Below are 27413 nucleotides of genomic sequence, written 5' to 3' on the forward strand. Positions count from 1 at the left end.
GAGGATATTTTTTCCATTGGTTTGTAGAGAGAGTGGGAGAGAGAGGGAAAGACAGAGAGAAGCATCAATGTCAGAGAAACTCATTGATTGGTTGCCTTCTGTACACGCCCTGGTCAGGGCCTGGGCCAAGGAGGAGCCTGCAACCGAGGTACGTGCCCTTGACCGGAATCAAACCCAGGACCCTTCAATCTGCAGGCCGATGCTCTATCCACTGAGCAAAACTAGCTAGAGCTGTGTTTCCCCTTTCATTCCTCCTAGAATGAGGAGCTAGGCACCTCATTCCTGCCACAATTGTCCCTTAATGAAACCAGGTGACCCCGTTCTGTAGGTATTTAGCAGGCAATCATGGTGAAGGCAAAAACCACCCATCAAACGGTTATAAGATTTCCCCCTCGAAGCAGCTTTGGAAAACAATGCTGCATTTGTGCACAATCAAATACGAAGCTGAAACTGCTTTTTCCCTCACATTAACAAAAAGTGCTTAATTTCCACTCGCACACGTGGCTCACTGTAAACAGAAAAACATACACAACTGCTGCCACGCCAAGTACCTCAGCCCCTGACTCTTCAAGCAAAGGCTCCGGATGTCCCTGCTACTGAAAATGCCAGACAGCAAAATTCCAACGAAGACCGACACCCGGAGGCCAGAACTAAATGAGACGTCATCCGTGTTATGTAGGGTTTTACACTTTCCCAAGACCAGCTAAGATTATATCGGTCTGTACTTTTACATTCAGACTTTCCAAAGTATTATACTCAAAGGGAAGGGGCAGATGAAAGAACATTTCCTTTTTAAAGTTTAACTTAGGGAAACTCTGTAGCATATGTCATATATCTACAGTCCACCTTGAAAGTTTTTCTCAAGAATTATTTCTGTCATCTTTTTGCAGCTTTACTGAACTAGAATTGATATGCAAAAGTGCACATATTTAATATCTATGTTAATGCTGTAACAATTCCAAACGGCTGATTTATAAAATTATTTGTACTTTTTAGCCCCTCTTGGGGGCTGGTAGAAGGAGAGAATATCTTCAGTAGATCCTTGTGGTTGTCAGGTTGGTCAATTAAATAAAGGAGATTTAAAAATGCATAACACGGGCAGAAATGCATGTGAGCATCTCTCCTACACTCTTCACGGTGCTAATCCCTCCCAGAGGGATGCAGGGCTCGAACCCTAGAACCTGGATTAGATTCCCAGTTCTGTCAAGTTGGGCAAATTATTGCTTTCCCTCTACTTCCTCCTCCTGCCCATAAAATCAAACCTTAAACTGTCATTACTCCTTTTTTACTCTGCTTCTTTCCTTTAATCCTCTTTCAGAACAATCAAACACTTGTGCAACAGTCAAGAGCAGGATTTAGGACTACAGGCTCTCATGTCCAAGTGCGGATGGGCCCCTCACCTGCTGAGTGATCCTGTGCTTAGGGCCTCCGGCCCCTCACCTGGGCAACAGGGCACAGGGGCCTTCTTAGCAGGTTGCTGATTAGAGGTGGGAGCAATGCAAGGGGAGGGAGCTGATGCTTCTGCTGCTGGTGATGGTGACAGTGCACCCACAGCAGTCCCCGCGAGATGACACAGCCGCAGTGTTACACGTAGCACCAGCCACAGTTTTCTAAGTCACAGTGCTATTTCTTGGGGTTTTCTGTTACCTTGTCTGGTGGATGCATTGTGTTGGTAGTTTGCTCATGCTTTTAATTTTCTGTCTTTTAGAGACCAAGTTTGGGTCAAAGGCAAGATCAGGCCCAAAGCCAGCAAGCTTCCAGGAGAGCTTCCCCATCATTGAAAAAAATAACTTCAGTGGCTCTTGGACAGAACATTAACACAGAGCAGCAGCTGAGGGCTGAGGACTGAGGACTGAGGCTGCGAGCAGGTGAGACAGAACCCAGCTACCCCTTTGATAGCAAAGAGATGAGGCAAGAGATGGCGCAGCCGGTCCGGTGAGGCCAGCGCTAGACGAAAGCCGCCAAACTGTAATTTGGAGGTAGTGACGCCTCCACTTGATTTAACTAACCTTTTGGCTTAACAGCATGTCCAGGTGCCCGGGCAGCTATAAAAACCGGACTCTACTTTTTGAGATAGATTCCTGAAGTTTATATAACAAAGCCCTGAAAAGCAGCAGTCTACTACTTTTCCCAATTCTCTCTAAATTTGATTCATACACACAGAGCAAGAATTGTCTGGTGGTCAGCCTGTCAGTGTGCATGTGTCAGGGAGAGAGAGGGCTGGAGAATGGGGACAGGTATGAAGGCCCACCTGGACCTTCCCTGTGTATTGAGCATAGGCTGAAGCCCGTATGAGACTTAGGCAGTTGCAAGGTAAATTTGGTTGCATTTGATTTTGTCTTGCTCTTTTAAAATAATGTCAGGATTCCCCACAAACAGAATTATTTTCCCCAAATTCACAGAATTTCTATTGCACAGGGTTATTTTTCTACTTCAAAAATCCATATGGGATAATCCTCATTTACATTTCAAAGAGAAAACTGTGCTAAAAATCATCAATAGAAACACTGCTCACGCACCTGTATTAACCCAATGCCGTTTACTCCTCTTCTTGCCTGGCCTAACGTTTATAAAGGACCTTGGAGACATCTGAAGAAACCAGTCTTTAAAATCAGCATTAAAACCACTTTCCTCTTTGAGTGGAAATTTTTAGCATTGGTTTGGAAATGGGATTCAAATACACCATTTACATGTTATCAAACCCCGCAACACGTTCTGGATGGAAGACGTGGCAGCAAGTGGGAAAACGCCAGTTCACTGAAATAGCCGACAATGCCCAGCTTGTGTGAGCATGTTTAGGCTGCATCCCACCACAAGGTCAGAGAACTGTAACCTCCAGTCGGCCGAGCTGCCTGAGCAGGACGGCTCGCCCACCTGGCTCAGATCCCTATTCTGCCCCCTTCCAACGCCAATCTCATTCCTCAGCCCCTGGGCTCATCGTGTCCTCGCTGCTCAGGACTTTCTCCTTCAGCAGGGCCTGTTCTCAAGCACGTCTGTTCTCCATTCTGATTGTAAAGCAAAACCAGGGCTTGTCTTCTAACTCCTGTTTCTCCCGCCTTTTTTCTTGAATTGTTCCTAACTGGGACCCATGCACTTCTCAGTAGGGACACCCACCCCCTTCCCCCAATGATCACTTGGAGCCCCACTCACAGGGAGTTTCCAAATCTCCCATGAGGAGGCACGTGCGTTGACAGAGTCTTCAGATAAATCCCCGGTGGCGCTGAGATGGGAAACTATTGTGGTCATTCCGTCAGCTGTCATTTAGTTCAATGCCAGGTAACAGAAAAGAACACAAACATTTACATAGCCGCAGCCCGCCCACACCCTGGGTGCTGTGTGCGTACTGACTGCAAATTATATGTCAACACACACCGAACGGCTTGCCTCTAATGAATCCTTCCTCTGTGGCTGAAGGGGGTCACCTTGTGTAAGCACCTTCCATCATTAGGAAGGGCCCAAATTATGCTGATAATTTTCAGTCTCCATCACGGAAATGCAAACTAAGAAAGTGATCAAATTAGTGCTCATTCCAAAAGAATCGAAGAGCTATTTCTGACCTCCACGGAAAAGGCACCACACGTGTTCAGAACATGGCCGCATTGCGCTCGGAATTATAATGACGGCTCCTGAGTAACAAATTAGGGAGGTGGGAGAGTTAAATAAGCCCACGGCTCCGAAATGAAATCATCTGGCTAATTTGTCTCCAGGCATCACTCAGCCCCACAGAAATGGGAACGTGCTCTCTAGGTCCCTGTGTGGCACTCGGCGTCCTACAGGAGGCGCCCCGATACCACGGGACAGAGCGTAGCACCTGCCAGGAGCCTCTGGACTTAAAATGATGCAAGTCCCGCCTCATCCAGCAGATGTCAATGGTCACTGGCACATGGAAGCTCCGTCAGTAACTTAGCCAGGAGAAAGCCTGGGCCAGAGCGTTTCATTCGAGGGTTCAGACGTAAAGGCAAAGGGACAGTGACTATGGAAGTATCATTTAAACTCCCCAGAAAGGCAGTTTAATCTGTATCTAGTGCCTTTCGGATCAGGCAGTTTGGAAGGGTGGTGACCACGAACATTTCCCAGGGAGGTTTGTCTTCAGGTTTCTCTGAGAGGTGACGAGGTGACAAGAAGCCTAGAATTCAAAGTGATCCCGTGTCCTCCTGCAGAGTCAAGGGGAGCCCCTTTAATGGAGACGAACACTAACATCGCATGAAAGTCTACCAGGAATATTTTACACTTTAAAATCTGGAAGAATCATTAAATATGACAAATAATGGTCACAATTATGAACACAAATTTCTTAGGCTGTTGCCAGGCTCACTGCATTCCTGGAATCAGAAAGGGCTTAATTTTATCGTCTAATCATTACAAGAAGGGTTCAGAATACCAGTTTACTACAGGGAGTGAGTCAGTAGGTATCTGTTGCCTGCAGATTCTGCTTATCACATTCACGTTACCAGGCTGGTCTGGTGAACAGAAGGACCAGTGCACCGTGTTTCCTATGTTAATTCTCACCTGGGAGGAAGTCGGAGCTCGTGGCCTGGTGTAGGTCAGTGTCGGGCACCGTGCTCTCGCAAGCTCCTGGCCTTCTGGCGAGTCAGGGCATCAGCAGAACATGCTCAGGTGTTGTGAGTGTGTGTCTGTCTGTACAGACATTCACACACACATACACCTCAACTTGGTGTAAAAACGTCCACCATCATATCCCACAGAATGTAAACTAACAGAGAGGATCTTATCTTCAACAAACAAGGACAACTTTCTGATAGGAGGTGTATTTTGGAAAACATTTATTGGGACTTTTGGTCAGAGTGAGTGTGAGAGTGAGTGTGTGTGTGTGTGTGAGTGTGTGTGTGTGTGTGAGATATTCAGAGGCTGACATGACATACCTCAATCCCATTGATTTCCTCAATGAACCTCCTGCTGACTGAGACCAGAGCCTCCTGCGGCCACGCATGAAACCAGTCAATAGCCGTGCAGTTCACTATGGCTGGGAACTTCCGAGCTCTAACTCTCAGCGTGTGACCGACGGGAGAGAAACACAGAATGACCTGTGGAGACACGGGGGCAGGGCAGAGACAGGAGGCGATGAGTGAGCAAAGCGGTGCCTTGCGATCCTGGACAAGGGAAGAAAGGTGCACAGCCAACTGTGACATTCAACGACCCCCGCGCACTGCGGAGGGGAAACCTGCCCGAAGGGCTGCCCATCATACAGACAGAGAGGCTGCTGTGCGCTTTCGTTACAACGGGCCTCTCTCCTTTCAGACATGTTTATGATGATCTTTAAGAGTGGGAAATGTATCCTTTTCTATCACACAAATAACAATTGAAAAAAACCAAGACCAAATCACATGACAAAACAGTGCCAACCCTTCCATCTTCTGTCTCCTTCCATTCACTACTTCATCCGGCCCCATACACTGTGTGATACACTTTCTGAAAAACTGTTCTATCATATCAGTTATTTTGTTTTCATTTAAAGTAAAGTACATTCACTAGAGTTCTTGACATTTGTAAAGGAGTAAAAAAAAATCAGTTTGCTGAATGCTTGTGATAATAATTTTACAAATTTCTGGTTTAAATCAAAAGTTTTATTGATGCAATTAATGATTTAAGAGTTAATTTAAATCTGAATGTTTCCACACTCTCTTTCAAAGGGATTGATTTTTCCCCCTAAAGTATTTTAAAAATTCACATAATAAAAATCACCAGCATATATGAGTCATGTAATATCTCATTTAACATATGTATTTTTTTTAATATATTTTTATTGATTTCAAAGAGGAAGGGAGAGAGAGAGAGATAGGAACATCAATGATGAGAGAGAATCATTGACTGGTTGTCTCCTCTACACCCCCCACCTGGGATCAAGTCCACAACCTGGACATGTGCCTTGACCAGGAATCAAACCGTAACCTCCTGGTTCCTAGGTCAACCACTGAGCCACCCTGGTCGGGCAACAGATATTTTTATGTTTATTTAATTTTCTTTGGCTCTTCAACAACTCAAGAGAGCTAAATCCTATGTAAGATCTAAAACATTTTTAATAATGCCCAAGCTGACTAATCATATATTCATTAAATTCAATAGCCTAACTACAAATGTATTGATCGCTCTAATGCTTCATGTGCTAAGTTAATGAACCTCAGTTACAATGCATAATTTTCACTTATATCTCAGTTCTTAGGTTCCTCCTACCAGCCTTCTTTTCTCCCCAGACTTGAATATTTCTCCTTTCTGAGAAGAGGGTTTTCCACACCCAACTTCATTTGTGACAATTTTAGAAAACTTCACTTATACATGATTGTAGCCAAGGCAGCAGGAAAGATAGCATCCTTTACTTGAGATCCTAACTATTTCCACCACATCTACCCATTATATTTCTACACTTGTTATGGCATGCTGTCTGCATGGGGCTCAGCAGCCTGCGTTATGAGTCCTCCAGGTGATTCTGCCACCCACAGCGAAACCTAATAGTTTTAAAGTTACTATGGGAATACTTAAAGGAAACATTTACATGTTCAATGCTTTTGCAGTAGGTGACATACTCACCGAATCTAAGTCTCTATTCGACATACAGAGTGAAATAAAACATTTATGAAATTCTAAATATATTAGATAATCATTATTATCCTAAATTCCAACTATTATCTAAAATAGATGCTGAGAACTAAACTAGAGAAATATACCTGCTCATTAGTACTTCCTAAGAAATGAAAGGACATTAGTACTTCCTAAGAAATTGCTGGAAGAGTGCAATTACTGACCCAATTCACTGCCCAATTTCCAGTTTTGCTAGAAATCTAGCACAGAGTTTATCCTGCCGCCCGGTTTCCTGGGTGGTAGTCTTATGTGAGATTTTTTTTTTCTGTGAGCCCATGCTAATGTCTGGAAACTGCTGATTGTTTTCTTCTTTTTCTAAAACAGTCTCTACAACTTCATGGACAATCTGGAGCAAACTCAAGCTGTTGCTCAAGGAATATTTTTATGGGAGGGAATCATTTTTCCCTATCATATTACCCTTAATTTCATGAGAGATTAACATAGCAACAAATTTATAAAAAATAGACAAATAAATAATTGGAAAAGGGTGTTATGTTGTTGGTAATTTACTTCTTTAGCTTTATTGAGATATAATTGACAAATAAAATTACAAGATGTTTAAAGAGCACAGTGTGATGATTTTATACACTCAGACATTGTGAAAGTCAGTTAACACATCCATCACCCCATATATTTACCTCTTTTTTTGCTGTTAGAAAGTCTAAGTTCTCTCTCAGCAAATTTCAATTATACAAAACACTGTTATCAACTGTAGTCACATTATACATTAGATCCTCAGACCTTATAATTTAAAGTTTATATGCTGCTTACCAGTCTCTACCTATTTCCCCCATCCCCTGGCCCCTGGCAACCACTTTTCTACTCTGTTTCTGTGAGTTTTAGTTTTTTACTTTTTAGATTCCACATATAAGCGATACTGTGTTCGTTCTCCCTCTCTCTCTCTCTCTCTCTCTCTGGCTTATTTCACTTAGCATAATGCCTTCGAGTGTGGGCATCCTTGTCTGGTTCCTGATCTTAGAGGAAAAGCTCTCAGCTTTTCACAGGTGAGTATGATGAATACTGTCATGTCTTCCCAGAAGGAACCTTGCAATAAGGGCTAGTTCAGGTTCCTTAAAAAACAACTGGGATTGCAACTCACTTAGGGAACAGGATTTAAGACACTAAACTCCGTTTTAAGCTGTGTGTGCCACACAAACTCCATGAATAGCAGAGTTCCGTCCGAGACTTCCATTCTTTGAGGCACACCTCAAGTTGGGAGTTTTGGGGAGGAGAGTACCCCAAACCTAAACAGATATCATCTACTCCTAAATATCGAAGGCAACTGAAATATGTTCCCCCCAAATAGTTCCTGGCAATAGTAAATGGCCACAGTGGCTTCAGGTACTTCCCAGTAGCGGCTTAGAAAGAAAAGTCGGTTAAGAAAATAAAGTTAAAAATGTCTCAGACAGCTGTGCTCTAAAAGTAAATTCTCACAAGTACAAAGCAAACCCTGAAATCACCATCTATGTATTTCCTGCAGCTCTAACATTTGGATGTCAGAAACCTGCTTTGGGGATCCACACCATAGAATTTTCTACTCCCTTTTCCCCCTACACAGGTGTTATGACTCATTTGCAATAACCCACGTTTCCCTGCGCTTTGTAATACGTCTCAATTTCTTTTACATAAGAGCCCACTGCAAGCATATATTTACTCGTATATCATGGACAGGACTGAGTCCATCTCCTCTTGTAATGGAAATTTGAATTGCTACCGTCGCTCTGTATTTTTTTCCAGCTGATATAGTTTATTCTTAGAAGTAACCCTCCCACATATTTCCTTCAGAAGCTTCTATCTATAACTTTATCCTCAAAAGTCTCAGTGTTTTTCAAGAATGATAAGATCTGAATCCTCATAGGAATGGAGGTTTAGCATAGAAAAATACTCCCCAGTTATCATCCTTCCATCTTCCTGTATCAGCCCCACCCAATAACTTTGTAATTTCAATTATTTTATGAGATCCAACAGCATATTTAATGTATACACTTTCAATACATTTTTCTATTTTCTTTTTAGGTAACACACAATCAAATCATTCCCATGACCTTTTACTTGTGAATACTGACCAGTACAGAATTTTTTTAAGAGATAATATTTTACATGGGGGAGTTTTAGTGCCTTTGTTTTCTTTAAAGAACGAAACTCTTCAACTCATAAAGAAGTGGTATGTGGAATCCCAATGTGTAGCAAAGAGCAAATCTATACCTGGAGAGTAAAGACTGTAGAACTTACAATCCCCACCATGTTTTCATATGTATATATATGGACTGTATTCCCCCTCTCAGCTGCCTGCCCATCCTCAGGGCCGCACTGCCCACACACTCCTCTCCAGACCAGTCTGCAGCCCCATAACCTCATGTCAGTGCTTATTGTTTTGTTTTTAACAAAAAACCAGATGCCTGGTTAACTGCTGAACAGGACACTACACAGCAACTCTATACACAGGTGCAGTTGGAGAAACAAGACCCAATACTGTCCTTGCAAACCCACATCCAACTGTAAGCAAAACGTGAAGGACATGAACATGCTTCTCAAAATGCAAACTCAATATAAAGGGATGTCCTTCCTTCTGGGATTAAGCCTTTCCTTTCTGCTGTCAAAATTCTCATTTGTCATCTACAGTAAAGGAGATTATTTCTACTTATTCTTTGAGACACTTCCTCACCATTTTTCCTCAATAAAAACTTTATTGTCCTGTCTTTTATTATCTTATACCCCGCCCCCCCCCCGTATCTCTCATATGCTTAGTTGTAATTTTATACTTGTTTATACAATTTGCAGGTGGATGCCTGTTTTCCCAACAATGAACTGGCTGGTAAAATAAATAAGCAAGCACCCTCCCTCCCTCCACCAGCTTCCTCATATATCAGCCATGAATAGTTAGAAAATTTGGCAAGAGCAAAAAACAATGTAAGATATTGAGAAAAGAACTTGAGAACTGTGTAACATACATAAACATAGCTACCTGTTTCACTGAGGGCCAATAGAAGCATTTTGACTAAATGAACTGTGTGCCACATTCCCCGAGGCGCTCCATTATTATAAAGATGTTAATTTTCCCCACATTAACAAATTCTAGGCAATTCTAATAATTCCCAACAGAAAATCACTTTGTAGAGCTCTACAACGTGATTCTAAAGTTCATATGAAAGAATAAAGGGTAGAAATATCAAGAAAGAACTTACTCTCTCAGGGATAAAACCTTAAGTTATAATAAATAAAACTGCGTAGGTGAATGAATGGGAACATTCAGTACTGTTAAGTGTATCCACAACATTCCCAAATTAGTCTATACGTTCTCATTGTGTGTGTGTTTTTTTCAGCCTTTAATATATTTTCTACGAAAACTCAAGCTGTTGAAACAAAAAAAATAACTCGTTCTGTTATTACAAAAAACAAGTGAGAAATTTTAATTCACAAAGGATGAAAACACAGGACACTAATCTTACTGTACATACAATATTACAATAAATTGATTAGGTACAGATTTAACATTTAAGACTTTACACACACACACACACACACACACACACACACGTACTTTGACAGAAGAAACACAGGACAATATTAGTCACTGATATGTCCATAACAACTGAGAGAAAGAACGTCACTGACTGAAGTCTATTGTTTTCCTGGCACACAATCACTATATAGGCCGGTCCTAAATCATGTGGTATTAAGGATATCTTTCAACAAATATAAACATTCATTTTTTTTATGTTAAGCTGATTTTCCAGTTCATCTGGGAGTGTAAAGTTACAGATATCTAAGTAAATGTAGAAAAGGAATACTATAGAACTATAGCAATCAAATCAGCATGGTATTGACATAAAAACACATAGATATCAATGGAACTGAACAGAGAGCCCAGAAATAAACCCACACCTATATGGTCAATTAACCTATGACAAGGGAGGCAAGAATATGCCCTGGGTTAATGACAATCTATTTGATAAGTGGTGTTGGGAAAACTGCTCAAATGCATGCAAAAGAATGAAACTGGATCATGTTGTTATATATGTAAGAAGAAACTCAAAATAGACCGAACACTTGAAACCATAAAACCCCTGTCAGAATGGCTATCACCAATAAACCAACAAACAACAAATGTTGGTGAGGATATGGATAAGAACCGTTTGCACTGTTGATGGAATTGTAAATTGGTGAAGCCACTGTGGAAAACAGTATGGAGGTTCCTCAAAAAGTTACAAATAGAACTACCATACGACCCAGCAATGCCACGTGGGTATTTATCCAAAGAAATCCAAAACCCTAATTAAAAAAGATATACGTACCGTTATGTTCCCTGCAGCATTACTTAAAATAGCCAAAATATGAAAGCAACACAAGCATCCATCAATAGACAAATGGGTAAAGAAAATGTGATACATATACACAATGGAATAGGCCATTCAAAAGAATGAAATTTTGCCATTTGAGACAACATGGACGGACCTAGAGTGTATTATGCTAAGTGAAATAAGTCAGACAAAGACAAATACCATATGATTTCACTTACATGTGGAATCTAAAAAAACAAAATAAATGAACACAAAACAGAAACAAATGCAGAGAGAACAAACTAGTGGTTACCAGATGTGAGAGGGGTTGGAAGGATAGTGAAAAAGGTGGAGGAATTAAGATGTACAAATTCAGCGACAAAAAACAGCCATGGGATGTGGAATCTAAAGAACAATATAAATGAACAAATAAAACATAAACACTCGTAGATACAGAGAACAGACAGATGGCTGCCAGAGGGGAGGGGGATTGAGGGACTGGGTAAAAAAACACGAAGGGATTAGGAAGTACAGGTTGGTAGTTACAAAATAGTCATGGAGATGTAAAGTACAGCATAGGAAATACAGTCAAAAATAGTGTGATAACTATGTATGGTGCCATGTGGGTGCTGGAAATATCAGGGGGAACATTTTGTAAAGTACATGAATGTCTAACCACCATGCTTTATATCTGAAACTAATATAATATTTAATGCACACTGTAATTGAAAAAAATTGTAATTAAAAAAAGAGGGAAATAAATAACCCTAGAGGTGTTTGCCAAACCAACCAATTAACCAGTCATACAAGTGTAAAGAACAGTGTATGGAATATAGCCAATAATATTGTAATACCTATATGGTGCCAGGTAGATATTAGACTTACCACAATGATCACTTTGCAAGGCATATAGATGTCTAATTACTATGTTATACACCTGAAACTAATATAACACTTACACCAACTGTAGTTAAAAAATTAAAACAAAAATTTAAATGTAGAAAAGGAAAGGATATTGCCTTACTAGATTCCAGAATATACTGTAGAGCTACAACAAACAAAGTTGTGTTTATGCATGCATAGACAGATTTGAGGAACATAGTAGAGAGTCAATAACACAGTGTCACATATTTAGGCATTCACTATGTGAGACTGGAATAATTTCAAATGGTGATGAAATAGAATAAATAGTGTTGAAACAATTGGGGGCGGGGGGGGGGAGTAGAAAATCTACCTTATAATGTATGTAACAATCTAAGGCTAAACATTAGACAAGTTAATTTAAAGAAAATTCAAGATAACATTTTATAACCACGGAGCATGGAGATTCCTCTTTAAAAAGCCTTAACACACAAAAGCCACAAGGAAAGATCAGATAAACTTTATACATATAACTGTAAAACAGATGTCATTGTAAACACAGTTGGCAGAATTATAGTGCACTGGCAACATGCAAAACAGACAAGGACATTACAAACATATAAATATTATTCAGATATATAAAGAGCTCTTATAAATCAATGTAAATATTTACAAACCAATATGAAATTTGGCAAAGGGTATAAATGGATAAAGGTTTTGCACCAATTGTTATTTAGAATAAAATACATTTGAGTTAAATAGTTCACTCTATCCACTAAGTTCTTGGAATCATTTGATTTTTTTTTTTCCCTGTGGGAGCCTTCTAGTCAAAAAGGCAAAGAAAGATAAAGGAAACAGTGAGAGATGTAAAAAAAAAAAAAGTTAGTTCTGAATATGTACTTTGTATGTCCATATATACACAGAGAATACTGAAAGGAAACATGCCAACATATTTTCAGTGTTTGTTTCTAGGTAACAAAATTCTCACTATTTCTATTAATTCTTTCATATTCTTCTGTAGATTTACCAATGCAGTAAGGGATAAGAGCAGATAAATAGAATAGGAGGAAAGACAAAATATTATCTGTAGATTATATAATACCATAGTTTTTATTTTCTTCAGATGGTTCTGAATTTTAAAATTTTATACAAAGAGCATATATTTCTTATATGAGCAGAAATAGATCTCTCAGACAGACAGATAGACACACAGACAACAGACACACACCTAAGTAGATAAATATATATGTAACAAGACAGACAGATATGTAAAATCTTGGGAATGAATCAGGGGCTGCTACCTATGTCAACTGTTCTTGTCCCTCTGGCATCAGATGGCCAGGAAGGAGGACAAGAAAGAAAAGCTCTGCGGCTACCTAAAGTCAGCTGGAGAGAGGATGCAAGTACCAGTTGCAAGATAAAAATTACATAAGAAAAGACACATGTACTAATGTGAGGGAGAGAAGGCGTTTGGCATTTACTTACTGGTTTATTTCAGGCAATGCAAGGACACACATCTGATCGTCATTAATGGGAACTGCCCTGTGGGAATCACAGGTCATGTTTTGCAGCCAACAGGTTCTCGCTGCCCCTGCCTTCCAAATGGAAGCCGGCTTTGGGTGGTGAGCATGGGTAATGGGGTGGCAACGTCACATCATTTAGCTTGACCTGCCAGGTGTGCTCAGCAACCCCGTAGCGCAGTGAGCTTCCCATGCTGCCCAGCTAGGAGCACATGCAAAGGAGACAGCAGCTCATCAGAAATCTGAGTGTTTAGCACATGCCCGTGAGTGTCACAATATATGAAACTAACATGCAGCAAATCCAGAATCTTTTTTTAATTCCAAGGACTGGGGAATATATTTGTATTAAAGAGAAAGAAGCTGCCATTTTCCAGCCAAAAGGTGACCCACTTTTATGGCACATTACTTCTCCCTCAGGGTAAGGCACTGTCCACTGACCTTTCTCACGATACAACAAACTAAGTGACGAGGCCAAGAAGGGTCAGGAGTACCTGAGGGAAATATCCTACTCCTCCTTAGCATTAAAAAGCAAAGCAAAGCAAAACTAAACTAAGAAGCAAAAAGCCCTCCTACTCATTTTAGTAGGAAAGAGACATTATTTAATTAGCAATCCTATGACAATGGGGGGGGGATGACCCATATCTAACTCCAAAATAAATGCTAACTTGCACAAAGATTTATACTAAAAAATGAGACTAGAAAGAAGACTAAACACCAGTAGAGATCACTAGAAAACCGATCTCAGCTTCGGTAAGCCTGGCTAAACAGATCACAGGAAACACATACAGGAAAAGACTGATGGATTTAACAACATAAAAATGTAAAACTTCACACGATCACTAGTGAGTGCGAGAATCTCAACAGCTACTGAAAGGAATGTAATAGGTAGAGACGTCCTTGGCAAGATATCTATCCTGAAGCAAAGGCAAACAGGAGACAGAATGGTGAAACATTAGACACATCTTCCTTAATATAAAAGTCAAAATTCTCACTGAGCCACTAATTATTGAATATTCTTCTGTAGACTTACGCAATGTGATGAGGGATAAGAGCAGATAAATAGAATATTAGGAAAGACAAAGTATTACCTGCAGGCCTTATGATATCAATGGACTTAGAGAAACTATCAGAGAGGCGGTGAAATGTCTAGCTATAAATAAAAATCAACACCTCTCCTATACACAAACAATCCACCATAAAAAACCTTATGAAAGGAATATTCCATCTACAAAAAAAAATTATCATAAAGATTAAACTCTCCCTAGTATAAAATTAGCCTTCAGCATGATTTCAATCAAAATCAAAATGCACTGTGTTTAGAATTTGACAAAATGATTCTGATGTTTACCCAGATGTATAAACAGGTGAGAACAACAAAGAAAAACTAGACAAGAGCAATTAGATATTAGATATAAAAATGTATAATAAAACTTTAATAATTCACATTAATACCAGGCTGGGATCAGTAGTAAAGAGGCTTATCAAGAAGAGAGAATAGAGGATCTAGAAATAGATCCAAATAATATGGCTATTTGGCATGTAATAAATAATAATGGTGCTTTAAATCAATAGGGAGAAATGCATGATTGTGAGATGAAAATATCTTTTTGGGCCCTAGCTAGTTTCCTTAGTGGTTAGAGCATCGGCCCTTGGACTGAAGGGTTGTGGTTTGATTCCGGTCAAGGGCAGGCACCTCGGTTGCAGGCTCGATCCCCGACCCTGGGGAAGGCAACCAATCAATGTGTGTCTCTCGCATCCATGTCTCTCTCTCTCTCTCTCTCTCTCTCTCTCTGTGTGTGTGTGAGTGTGTGTGTGTGTGTGTGTCTCTATCCTTCCCTTCCACTCTCTCTAAGCCAAATATCAATGGGGGAAAAAATATCCTTGGGCAAGGAGTAAAACAACAACAAAAATTTTTTTAAAGCATATCTTTTTTGAGGATAAATAACCTGAAACTCCTCAGCTCATTCTATCACACATTCTCTTCTCCAGACTCCCTGTAGGTAGAGGTGGCATGTGACACACTTGTGGCCTCTAAGACATCAGCTTGAGCTTCAGGAGGAAGCTTTGGTTTCGTGATACAAAGAGCCCCAAGTCTTCTTCCCGCCTGGAAGTGGGAGGCACGGGGAGGAGCGCGGGAGGAGAGAGACGAGGAAGCCAAGGTCCATAAGGGGATCGCTGAGCTAGTCTGGGCTCGGTGAGTGGGGCGCTTCATTCTCTTATTTGTTATCCGATTGAGTACCAGCTGCTTCTAGTGAAGTGTTTTATAATTTTGGAGAGAAAAACACGATCCGAAATGTCAAGAAACCCCCAGACCCATAAAGGAAAATGCTGATTAATCTAACGTAACAACTTTTTAAAACTTTAAAGTTATGAACAACTAAACACACATATATACATTTAAAAGGCAAAAGACAGAACGGGGAATATCTGAGGCACATACATAAAGCTAACTGACATCGAGAGAACTCTTATAAACAAAACCAAACAGTTTGGTGGAAAAGTCGGCCCTTTGTGACTTGGCCTCAGAAGTTACCCAGCAGCACTCCGCCTTGCCGTTCCCACTCTGGTAGCTGAGGCTGCCCTAAGCCCCCCCAGCTTCAAGGAGAGAGGCCCCCGCCCCCACCTGAGTTAGAAGAGCATCAGGTCGTGGGCAGGCGTATTTTAAACCCGCTGCGAGCCGTACCTATGGATTCCAGCAGTTCCCCTCCCAGGAATTTAGTCTACAGAAGCAAGCAAAGTCGTGCATAAAAGACACGCGTGAAGAATGCTCATTTTGCCATGATTTTTAACGACCGGTCTCACAACTCAGCGCGCCTCGGACTCACCAGGAGGCCTTATTAAAACAGAGGTTGCTCAGAGTTTCTGACTCAAGAGGCCTTGGTGGGAAGGGCTGGGGGATTTGCATTTTTAGCAAGTTTCTAGGTGATACTCACTCTGCTCCTCTGAGGAACAGACTCTGTCAACCAGGGATTTGCAACATGCCTGTCTCAAATTCTACTACTGTACTTGTTTTGGTATTTCATGGAGAAAATTTGATGCAAATCTATCACAATGGCACAGGGAGAGATCCCTGGCCTTGTTACAACCTGGCAAACATATCCTTAGTGACATTTTTGATGAGGAGAAAACTTTGGGCAACTAAACTGTACGTTCTTATCTTAACCTCAGCACAGAATTGCTAGTGAGATTAATATGGAATTTGACACAGTGGGGTGGAAGGGAACCTTACAATTACTCTCCCCCTCCAAGCAGAGGTATACTCACGGCTAATGTCACTGCCTCATCCCTCTCCTGTGTGCCCCAGGCTGTCACAGCTCTGGAACTTATCAGTAAATTGACAGGTGGACAACATTAGAAGTAGCAAAGTAGTAACTTTTCTAGGCTGCTAACCATTTTTATCCTAGAAAGCCGGAATTTTCCTTAAACTGGCATCCTGCCATGAGTTGGGGGCGTTTGGTGTTCCGTTACAATACTTGCTCTTCATTGCTGCCGTTATTTGGTTCTATGCTATTTCTATAAACTACCCTGCAGCATAGAGTCGTCTAGGGCAGCGGTCAGCAAACTCATTAGTCAACAGAGCCAAATATCAACAGTACAGCGATTGAAATTTCTTTTGAGAGCCAAATTTTTTTAACTTAAACTATATAGGTAGGTACATTGTTATTAACTTAATTAGGGTACTCCTAAGGCTTAGGAAGAGCCACACTCAAGGGGCCAAAGAGCCGCAGTTTGCCAACCAGGGGTCTAGGGGGAAGGACCTGGGGTTGAGCCTCAGGTCATCTGAGTAATATTACTTGCCCTCAAGTGCTAATATAATTCTCTTCTTTAGCCCAAACTTCTCCCACTGCTCCCTAGCTGACTTACAGCCTCCCTTCCTCATCCCAATTTACTTTCCCAGCCTGATTGACCTAGTTTTCCTAATACGAAGTCTTGGGTTTCTCCAAATATCTACTGTGCAGTCCACCCTTATTCTTTGTTGTTGTTGTTGTTAATCCTCACCTGAGGATTTTTTTTCATTGATTTTTAGAGAGAGTGGAAGGGAAGGAAGGGGAGAAAAGAGAGAAACATCCATGTGAGAGAGAAACATCCATTGGTTGCCTCCTACACATGCTCTGACTGGGGACAGAGATCAAACCTGCAACTCAGGTACATGTCCCTGACCTGAAATATAATCTAAAACACTTCAGTGTGGGGGGCCAACGCTCTAACCACTGAGCACACCAGCCAGGGCATATTATATATACCCTTATCCTATATAATAAAAGGCTAATATGCAAATCGATTGAACGGCAGAACAACTGGTTGCTATGATGCGCACTGACCACCAGAGAACAGAAGCTCAATGCAGGAGCTGCCCCTGGTGGTCAGTGCACTCCCACAGGGGGAGCGCTGCTCAGCCAGAAGCCAGGCTCATGGCTGGTGAACGCAGCGGCAATGGTGGGAGCCTCTCCCATGCAGCAGTGCTAAGGATGTCTGACTGACAGCTTAGGAACGGGCCTAAGCTGTCAGCCAGACATCCCCTGAGGGCTCCTGGATTGCAAGAGGGTGCAGGCCGGGCTGAGGAACCGTCCCCCCTCACCGCCCCCCCGGAGTGCATGAATTCCATGCACCGGGCCTCTAGTTTTTATATAAATTCTATTTCCTCCCCTGAAAGTTCTTCCCCACCCCATCCCTTCCCCATGAATTGCAATCCACACTTGAAACAAGGCACACTGCTTCCTCTGGCAGGGCCTAAGGCATTTAGGAAGAACACTGGGCTCCTCTGTAAACCCCGCACTGCTTACATCGGCCCCGACTACAATTATTTGTGAGGGCTCTTATCTCCTGTCATAGTGTCAGCTCCTCAAGGACTGAGACCATGTCCAGTTCAACCGTGTGCTGCACAGCCCACGCAGCGCGATGCTGTGTAGGAGCTCAGCACCACGGGAAAGCTTAGGAAGGTACGCTCCACACCTAATGACTGGATGTGTCATTACGGAATGAATGTCCAAAATTCAAACTCAGGACATAAATCCTGAAACCGAACCACATCAGAGTTCCCAGCGCAGGTTTTAAATAATGCCAGTAAAGCGAGCGTCTCTTACTTTGAGCTGTAGCCGCACCCTGGCCAAAAAGAACTGCCAACAGTTTTCTCTGGAGTCCACCATGCCCAGACCACGAACTTCACTGCGGATTCCGGAAATAATCTTGTCCACATCTTCATCGCTGAAGAGATTGGGGATGTCTCCTGCCCCCAAAGAAGTAAGAAGAGTTACTGAAAGACCCTCACAATTTAAATGTTAATGATTTTTTTAATGGTCAAAATGCTTTACAATACACAGTTCAGCTCAACGGACAAAGTAAGACTGGGAAAATCAGAAATGCCCTTTTCTTCTTTTTCCATTTACAAGACACACGGCACACTAAACTCCTACACGGAGGAACAACATTTACTCCCCTGAAGGCCCCTCCGAGCTCCTCACCTCCGCGGGCACACTAAGAAAGGGGGGCACCGCAAATGAGTTAGGTTTATAGGTTTCTCCCCAAAGACTGCCCCGGCAGCTCGAAGACAGATGATCTCTCTTTAAAGTTCACTGGGACTACAGACCATTTGTCATTGGGGAAGATCTTTCAAGAAAGGTGTTGGTTTAATCACCGGATGCCAGCAAGTCATTAATCAGCACGAGGAAGCTCTCATCTAGAACCTGGGCATCTGTCAGCAGAAACACAGTGGGCATGTTCTTGGCTCCGGTTCGGATGAACAAATTGGCTAGATCTACCTGTAAGGAAAGGAGGCCATCACTCATGTTTTGTTAAAACGCTGACGTGACGCAGGGAGTATGCGTGCGAGTGCTGGGAAGGACTGAGTGACTATCACAGGAGAGCTGCCTGGTGTACTCGCCATCTGCTTACATGCTCTCTCCTCTCTGGGACCTGCTATGGGGGCAGACAGCATGGCATCACCTCCAGGCCTGGTATGAGTGTGAGGGTGTCATGTCTGTGGCTTCACTGGCGCAGAGGGATGAAAGCAGGCTGCTGCTGGGGGAGGGGGGTTCCATTCTGAGGGAGCAGATGTGAACTCGGTGAAGCCTCGGTCAGGCCAGACAGTGTAGGGACATTTCTGCTCATTTTGATCATGACTGTCTAGTTCATTCAAAACACTTTTTGCTTTGACTACTTAGTTTCGTTCAGTAATACCGAAAGCATGTGCTTTGGGGTTTTATGCTTTAAAACAGCACTTGCCACAAATTCTAAGTACTATTTAGTAGGTAGGGTTGTGATTAAAAAGGCAAATTTTTAAAACGCATGCATTTCTTGAATGTGTTTCCATTGAATTTTATGGTCATGATCTTAACAAAGTGGAAAGAACCTATTTGCACTTATAAAGGTGGAATAAAAAAGCGAAAGTTTAAAGACGGGTGAGTTTCTTGAATGTATTTCCATTGCATTTTAGCGTCATGACCTGATCCCACGTGGGAGGAATCCCTGTGCACTTGCAGAGGCAGTGCCTTCTCCCTCCTTTCCACGGGAATGGTAACAGAGCTGCACATCAGGTGTGGTAAGGGAGAGGGACAGAGAGTTAGAAACTTCGATGAGAGAGAAACATTGATCAGCTGCCTCCCGCACACCCCCTACTGGGGATGTGCCTGCAACCAAGGTACATGCCCTTGACGGGAATCGAACCTGGGACCCTTCAGTCCGCAGGCCAACGCTCTAGCCACTGAGCCAAACCGGTCAGGGCTACGATGCCTCGTTTGACCATGAAGGAGAAAAGGCCAAAGGGATTCAATTAACTCCTCGAAAGGGATTGCCCTCCTCTTCTGCTGGGTGGAGAGGCCTTGGCCAAATCTGGGAGTCAGAGTTGACGAGGGGAAGGGGCCCCCCTACTTTTACTCACCCGGAGTTCTTGGACCCCAAAGCCTTGGGTCAGGGTGACCTGGAAGACCTCCAGGCTGCACAGGTGGGCCGCCAGCCGGGACAGGCTCTGCTTGCCGCTGCCACCCACTCCGATCAGGAGGGCATAGCCCTGAGGCGCCCGGAGGATTCGGCTGATGCGACACCTGGTTGAGAAAAAGCGCACCCACTGCAGCGGGAAACCTGGGACTAGGGCTCTTTCATTTTTTAGATAAATATTTAGACGCTAAATTCCAATGTTTCTTCCAATCTTTTAGTTCTTATTCTTCTGTTTCCCCATCAAAGATGCTGCCTGCATCTGCCCTCGCAATGTTCGCCTAACAAACCATCCTCTGCTAATAGCATCTTGGACTCTCTTACTGCGTAAGCGCCCTCCACCAAAACTCGAGAACGCACATACAGGTCTTTGGTCAATGCCTCGGATTTGTCTGATTAGCAAATATGATCCCACCCTTCCCATCAGCATCCGTGCAGGACATCAAAGGGAGAATGTCTTTGTGCCAGAAACCTGTGCCATAGAACTAATTTGGAAAGAATGGATTTGTTTAGACCGCCAAACCTCGGACAAGCGATTTACTTCACGCAGGTTAAGCAACCGCCCCTTTTATATGATTCTTACTTCCTTCACACCAAAGCTTTCCCTGGGCCTGAAACACTCTAGAAAATTTGCTAAAATCCTTCAGAATCACCAAATTAGATTTCCAGCAAGGCCAGCTAATCCCTTGCCCTATATTATTGAAGAGATTCTGAATGCTGAAGCTGTTGATATTATTGCTACATTTAAAAACAGGAATAAGTTGGCTTTACCATGATCAAAATATGGGTTTGGTTGAAGAAAGACATCATAATTATGTTGTAGATATTAGGAAATCAACAAAATATAAACATATGGATACCAAATGCAAAAAAACAAAACAAAAAAACCCAACCCAAACTGGACACCATGGTGCTAGCTTGAGGTTGATTTCTGAAATGAACTGAAACTGCAGGCCTGAATGGGCCACACAGACGGTTTTTTACAGAGCGCTTCTTGAAAAAATGAAGTTGTGTTGGGGTCACTTAGACTAGGACCAGCATGCGTGAGCATTTACCGAAAACCTTCAATAATTGAAAAGATGGGGTTTTTTTTACAAGCTCAGCCAACCCTTAGATTTTACTGAATGTGACCACACAACAAAACCACCTTGGGAAAGCTGTAAAATTGCTCTGACATGAGTGAAACCCCAACTTACAAAGACAGTTTTCATGTCATTTCAATGTACGCTTTGAGGTTTGTACCTCACCGGACTCTCTAAGCAGCCACGGCCTTTCCCACACCCGAGGACACACTCTGAAGCCACCTCTGACTCAGGAAGTCAGCTTCGAGCTCAGGTTCCCTGATCGAAGAAACAGCCCTCCGTTTCAGGCCCCTGAGCACTCCCTGTGGAAGGGTTACATGAAGACTCCCACAGCGTCAGAGGGAGGTCCCTCTCGCCTGAGCCCCCTCTTGCCTGAGCCCCCCCTCACCCGAGCCCCCTCTCGCCTGAGCCCCCTCTCACCTGAGCCCAGGCATTCAGACAGTCAGTGTAGACCTGCCCCACCAGAGTTACTGGTAATGTAGCTACCACCATGGTCATAGATTCCAACTAAAACTGGGTAATCAGGGTGTTACAACTGCAAAGGGATTGATAAAACAATTAATACTTAGCATGCTTATAATGCGGAGGCCTCACAATTTTTCTTAGGCACTTTGGGATAAGCATTTTAAAGAGTAGATCTTTTCAAAAATTGAATTCCCCACATGTTTTGGTCTGTTTGGATGTCCTTCCTCACATACTTCCTTCTTTCTTGACTGACTTTTAATCATGATTTCATTATTTTAACCTTTGCCCAAGTACCACTTATTAACACATTGTGTACCGCATAGAAATCTCTAAGACATACGCCAGGGACCGCACGTTTTTGGGCAAACGGCACGTTATTTAAATCATCATAACGCACTTTAGGTGTTGTTTTTCAATAATTATAACATTTTTAATTACAAAAACAATTAAAGTTCCTAGTACTTTTTTAACGTATGGTACTGCATAAAACATTTTCCTCTATGAGGAGGGACCAAACAAAATTTACATAAGTATCTAGATTCGCTTTTTCCATGGGCGTGAAAAACGAGAACACTTGTGAGCGGCCCTTAACAGATGGCGCACGAAACACGAGAAAACTCCTGAGCGGTATGAAATGTGTTAAAAGGCCAGTGTTATTAACTGAAGGGTGTCCCCTCCAACTCATATGTCAAAGCTGTACCTCAGAACATAAGCTTATATGAAAACAGGGTCATTCCAGAAGTAACTGGTTCAGATGATGTCATTCTAGAGTGGGGGGGGGGGCCCTTATCCAATACAACCGGTGTCCTTATAAAAGGGAATTTGGAGAGACACACAGAGGGAGAATGCCACGTGAGGACTGGAGTTAAGCCAAGGAACTACCAGAAGCTAGGAGAGAATTCTGACCCTTCTGACACTTTTGATTTCACACTCTTTGCCTCTAGAATTGTGAAACAACAAACACTTACTTTCCTAAGCCACCCAGCTTGCGACATTTTGTTACAGCAGCTCCAGCAAACTAATACAGCCAGTGAGACATGAATGTGACTAGAAGAACAGCATTGGCCCAAAAGTGCAATCGATGGAATCTCACACAGCAGCAGCCAGGACAAGCTGCTCACACTATTCAATAAATCATGTCATTCCCATGCTACAAATCTGTCCAAAAGCATCTCACTGAACTTAGAGTAAAATCAAAACATCTTCCCCTGGTTACAAGGAAGCACCCTGCAGAAGTGAGGCCCATTCCTGCCTCTCCAGCCTTGTCATATATGCACATACTGCTCTCCTCACTTTTCCTGCAGCTGTGATAACCCCTCTTTCTGTTTCTGAATGTTCAATCGTGGGCCCACAAGAAATTTGCCTTCCCCCAGAATTTTCTTCCTCCACATCTGTCCATACCCAGCTCTTGCTTATCATGTTGATCTCACCTTAAACATCACCTCCTCACACAGATACTCAGTTCCTCTTTAGGAATCCACATATTTTATTTCTCAGAATCAACCCATCCTGTTTCTCAGTGTGACACATCACTTTCTGACACTTTTCTGCTTGTTTGTTCATGTCCTTGTACATACCCATATGAATCGCTAAGATGTAAGCGCACCTAGAGAACGGACTGGACTGTTTGCTGCTCCATCCCCAGTACCTACGACAATATCAGACCACAGATATTGTCGTAGGTCCTATGCTCAGTGCACTGCATGAGGTGCCCAGTCCAGGAGGTGAGTGAGAGCCTTGACAGCCAAGCTCTATACCAGGACACAGGCCTTTTCCTAATTGTCTGTCAAGAAAACATGCTCTTCCCCACTTTTTTCCTAATTTGCACAAAAACACTGAACAGACTGGCAATATTCCTGTTGAGCATTCAGTAGCCACTCCCTAAACATGCTTAATCAGTGAAAATCCATTTTTCGTCCATCCTGTCTCTGCCACTTAGGGACTTTATGACTTTGAAGGAGTCACCGGTCTTCTTCCTTGTGAATATTTTACCTAACAGGGTAGATTATGTTGAAATTATGGCTGTGATGACACTTCAGAAAGAAGTGGACCGTGTAAGACATTATTAAGATAGTGACAGTTTATGAAGACACTACATTTTCTATTGTATGGGAAACGACAGAAAGAACTGATAGCTCAGAGTGCAGTACGACCTGTTGAAACACAATGACTATGGGTACTTTCCCTTTGTACAAAAACATTGTGACGAGTCAACTCACACGTGGTGCATGGCATCTTCAAATAAGACGAGGTGCATGGCAGCATTCAGTTCATTGTAGTTGTCCAGTGACTCTGTGAGAAGCACCTTCAGCCCCTCCCAGTCCTTCACTGGCAGGTAGCATGGGTCTCCCCCACCACTGGTGAAGTGGCAATAGATGAGGGGCTGCTGAAGCAGGACATGGATGTCTACACCCTGCAGGAGGAAGAAGAGAAAACATGGTCATACCAACCATCCAGAATGATCCATCTGGAGGCGGCGTGGCCTAGCAAGGGAAAAGCGTGCAGATCAAGCCATAGGTAGGTGGATGGGATGTTCCCATGTACAGAACGATTGTATTCCAGAATCAGAGCTGTTTGAGCAAGGCAAGCATTTACACATCTTATTCCCATCCATAGGCAACGCCAGTTAGTGCCGGAGTGAACAGTGACCTCTGACATTCCTACACTTACTTCAAAATATTTACAGGCGGTTTCCAGCAATTTTTTCTGAAACAAATCACAATCCTTTGTGTCTACCAGTTTGTCTCCATAAACACGAGAAGATTCATGAAGCCACAGGCGTATTAAATCGTTTGAACCCTTTAGACATTCAGGAGATGCAAATAAAATCCCCTAGAAGGCAAAATTTTAAAAAATTAAAAATTCAGAGGTGATAATATTCCAAGATAATTTCCTTTAAGTTTGTCTTTAATGAATTTAGCAATTTATTGAGTTTTAGAAAACCCCAGTATAATAGTAGTACATATATATTAGTAGTTTCACTCTATGATAAGCAACATTTTGAAAATTTACCATCTTATACTCATTTTTAGGAATGTAACTAAGACTGTATTTCAAGAGCTAGCCCCGGAACTAAATACTGCATCTGAGAACTTGTGCCTGTTAAGTCCTCCAACAAACCTGCCGTACTTACTTCCCAGAGAAGTGGATGGTATAAAATGAAAGAATACATAAATAGCAGAGTGTTAAACTAAGTTATATAACGGAACACCATGAATATTACTAGATTCATTCCTCCACCTGAGATGCATCACAGAGAGCCATCCAGGTACCTGGAAGATGCTGGACAGGTCTCTCAGGTTAAAGAGGTAATGGAATCTAACAGCTGTGGGTATGAAGTGACGTGCCATCATCGCATGGACCGCGATTGCTGCCTGTATCAGTGTGGGGCCGCTCCTGAGAACTGATGGACTGAACGCTTGCTGCTGGAAGTGGAAACTAAGGATGTGGCTGTAGATGGTATTCAGAGCATCCAGGGATGGAAAGTTGAATGCAAACACTGTGAAATGTCTCTGGAAAGAAAAACACAAAGGAGGGTTGTAAAAAATAGGAATTATAATGGTACCAGATTTTCCCCCCAAAGCTTTATTTTTGTCATTTCACCCGTGCTCATTGCCATTTAACTTTGGAGTGCTGTCCACTCTGACTCTGGGCCTGGATGTGTAACTTGACAGCCAACAGGATGAACTGGAAGTGGCCATGTGACAGTTACTGTCATAGGCTTGTTAAGGTTCTACCTTTGTCCTGAATTCTACACCCCTGCTAGCGGATGAGAGACCCATGAAGCAGAGCCACATGTCCCAATAACTCCAGCTAACAAACAGTAACTCACAGACACGTGAATGAGCCCAACCAAAAACATCAGTCACGCCGAGACCGGTTTGGCTCAGTGGATAGAGCGGCAGCCTGTGGACTGAAAGGTCCCAGGTTCGATTCCGGTCAGGGGCATGTGCCTTGGTTGCGGGCACATCCCCGGTAGGAGATGTGCAGGAGGCGGCTGATCGATGTTTCTCTCTCATCGATGTTTCTAACTCTCTATCTCTCTCCTTCCTCTCTGTAAAAAATCAATAAAATATATTTAAAAACAAAAAACAAACAAACAAAAAAAAACATCAGTCACCTCACCGACCCCCGCTGACTCTAGGTAAGTGAGAAGCAATACTGACTGCTGTATGCTGTTGTTACATGTATGTCATTGTTGATGATGGTGGCGATTATCATGAAAAAGCTTATATGCACACAAAAAAACTGCACATAAATATTTATAACAGTATATTCATAATTGCCAAAATGTGGCAGCAACCAAGGCGCCCTTCCATAGGTGACTGGATAAACAAACTGTGGCACATCCCTACAATGACTATGATTCAGTGATAAAAAAGAAAGAAGCTACCAAGCCATGGAAAGACATGGTGGAGCCATAAATGCATATTTAAGCTAAGTGAAAAAAGCTAATCTGACAAGGCTACATACTATAAGATTCCAACTATAGGACATTTTGGAAAAGGTGCAACTATGAAGACCCTAAAAGGATCAAGTGGTTGCTAGGGATTTGTGTAGGGGCATAGGGGTGGAGAGTGGTGGGAGATGAATAAGAGAAGCACAGGGGGGTTTTAGGACAATGAAACTATTATGTACTAGTACTAGAGGCCCGGTGCATGAAATCTGTGCACAGGTAGGGTCCCTACATCTGGCCAGTGATCAGGGCCTATCGGGACCTTCCGGTTGCTAGCCAGGGCCTCCCTTCCCAGCTGCCAGCTGCCAGTCGGGGCCCTCCTTCATTCCACACCGCCCCCTGGTGGTCAGCACACATCATAGTGAGCGAACAAACTCCTGGTCTAACTCCCGAGGGGACAATTTACACATTAGGCTTATATATATACTAGAGGCCCAGTGCACAAAATTTTGTGCACTCAGGGGGGTCCTTCAGCCTGGCCTGTGCCCTGTCGCAGTTTGGGACCACTCGGGGGATGACCACCTGCTGGCTTAGACCCACTCCCTGGGAGGATTGGGCCTAAGCTGGCCTGCGGGGAAGGCCTAAATTGCAGTCGGACATCCTTAGCACTGCTGAGGAGGCAGGAGAGGCTCCTATCACCACCACTGTATGGAAGCCGTCAGCCTGATTTGTGGCTGAGCAGAGCTCCCCCTGTGGGAGCACACTGACCACCAGAGGGTAGCTCCTGCATTGAGCATCTGCCCCCTGGTGGTCAGTGTGTGTCATAGTGGCCAGTCATTCCCAGTCTTTCTGCTTTTAGGGTCAATTTGCATATTACCCTTTTATTATATAGGAGTGGCCAGCCTGGGTGAGGGGGCTGATGGCTGTTGCAGGCTAGCCACAGCCCTTTCAGGGTGGGGCGTCCCCCCCGGGGTGCCTGGCCAGCCTGGATGAGGGGCTGAGGGCCGTTTGCAGGCTGGCCACAGCCATTTCAGGATGGGGGGGTCCTCCTGGGGTGCCTCTGGGTGAGGGGCTGAGGGCTGTTTTCAGGCTGGTCACAGCTCCTTCAGGGTGGGGTGTCCTGCTGGGGTGCCTGGCCAGTCTGGGTGAGGTGCTGAGGGCCGTTTGCAGGCTGGCCAAGCACACCCAGTGGGGACCCTCATCCCATGAGGGTGTGGCCATCCTGAGTGAGGGGCTGATGGCTGTTTGCAGGCTGGCCACAGGCCCCAGCCACCCAGCCCCC

The 27413-nt window shown here is 43.2% G+C and overlaps 1 protein-coding gene across 1 annotated transcript in view; it reads right to left on the reverse strand.

Moving 5' to 3' along the window:
* DNAH11 (dynein, axonemal, heavy chain 11) overlaps window positions 1-27413 on the reverse strand; it is a 198265-nt gene that overhangs the window by 70248 nt on the left and 100604 nt on the right. Inside the window, exons 49-55 of the mRNA XM_015558132.1 lie at window positions 25008-25247; window positions 24406-24567; window positions 23955-24148; window positions 20136-20298; window positions 18894-19017; window positions 18343-18485; window positions 4884-5045 (exon numbers count right to left, since the gene is read on the reverse strand). Coding sequence (XP_015413618.1) covers window positions 4884-5045; window positions 18343-18485; window positions 18894-19017; window positions 20136-20298; window positions 23955-24148; window positions 24406-24567; window positions 25008-25247 — 1188 coding nt within the window. The remainder of the gene's footprint in view (window positions 1-4883; window positions 5046-18342; window positions 18486-18893; window positions 19018-20135; window positions 20299-23954; window positions 24149-24405; window positions 24568-25007; window positions 25248-27413) is intronic.

Source organism: Myotis davidii, unplaced genomic scaffold, assembly GCF_000327345.1.
Source record: "Myotis davidii unplaced genomic scaffold, ASM32734v1 scaffold168, whole genome shotgun sequence".
NCBI lineage: Eukaryota > Metazoa > Chordata > Mammalia > Chiroptera > Vespertilionidae > Myotis > Myotis davidii.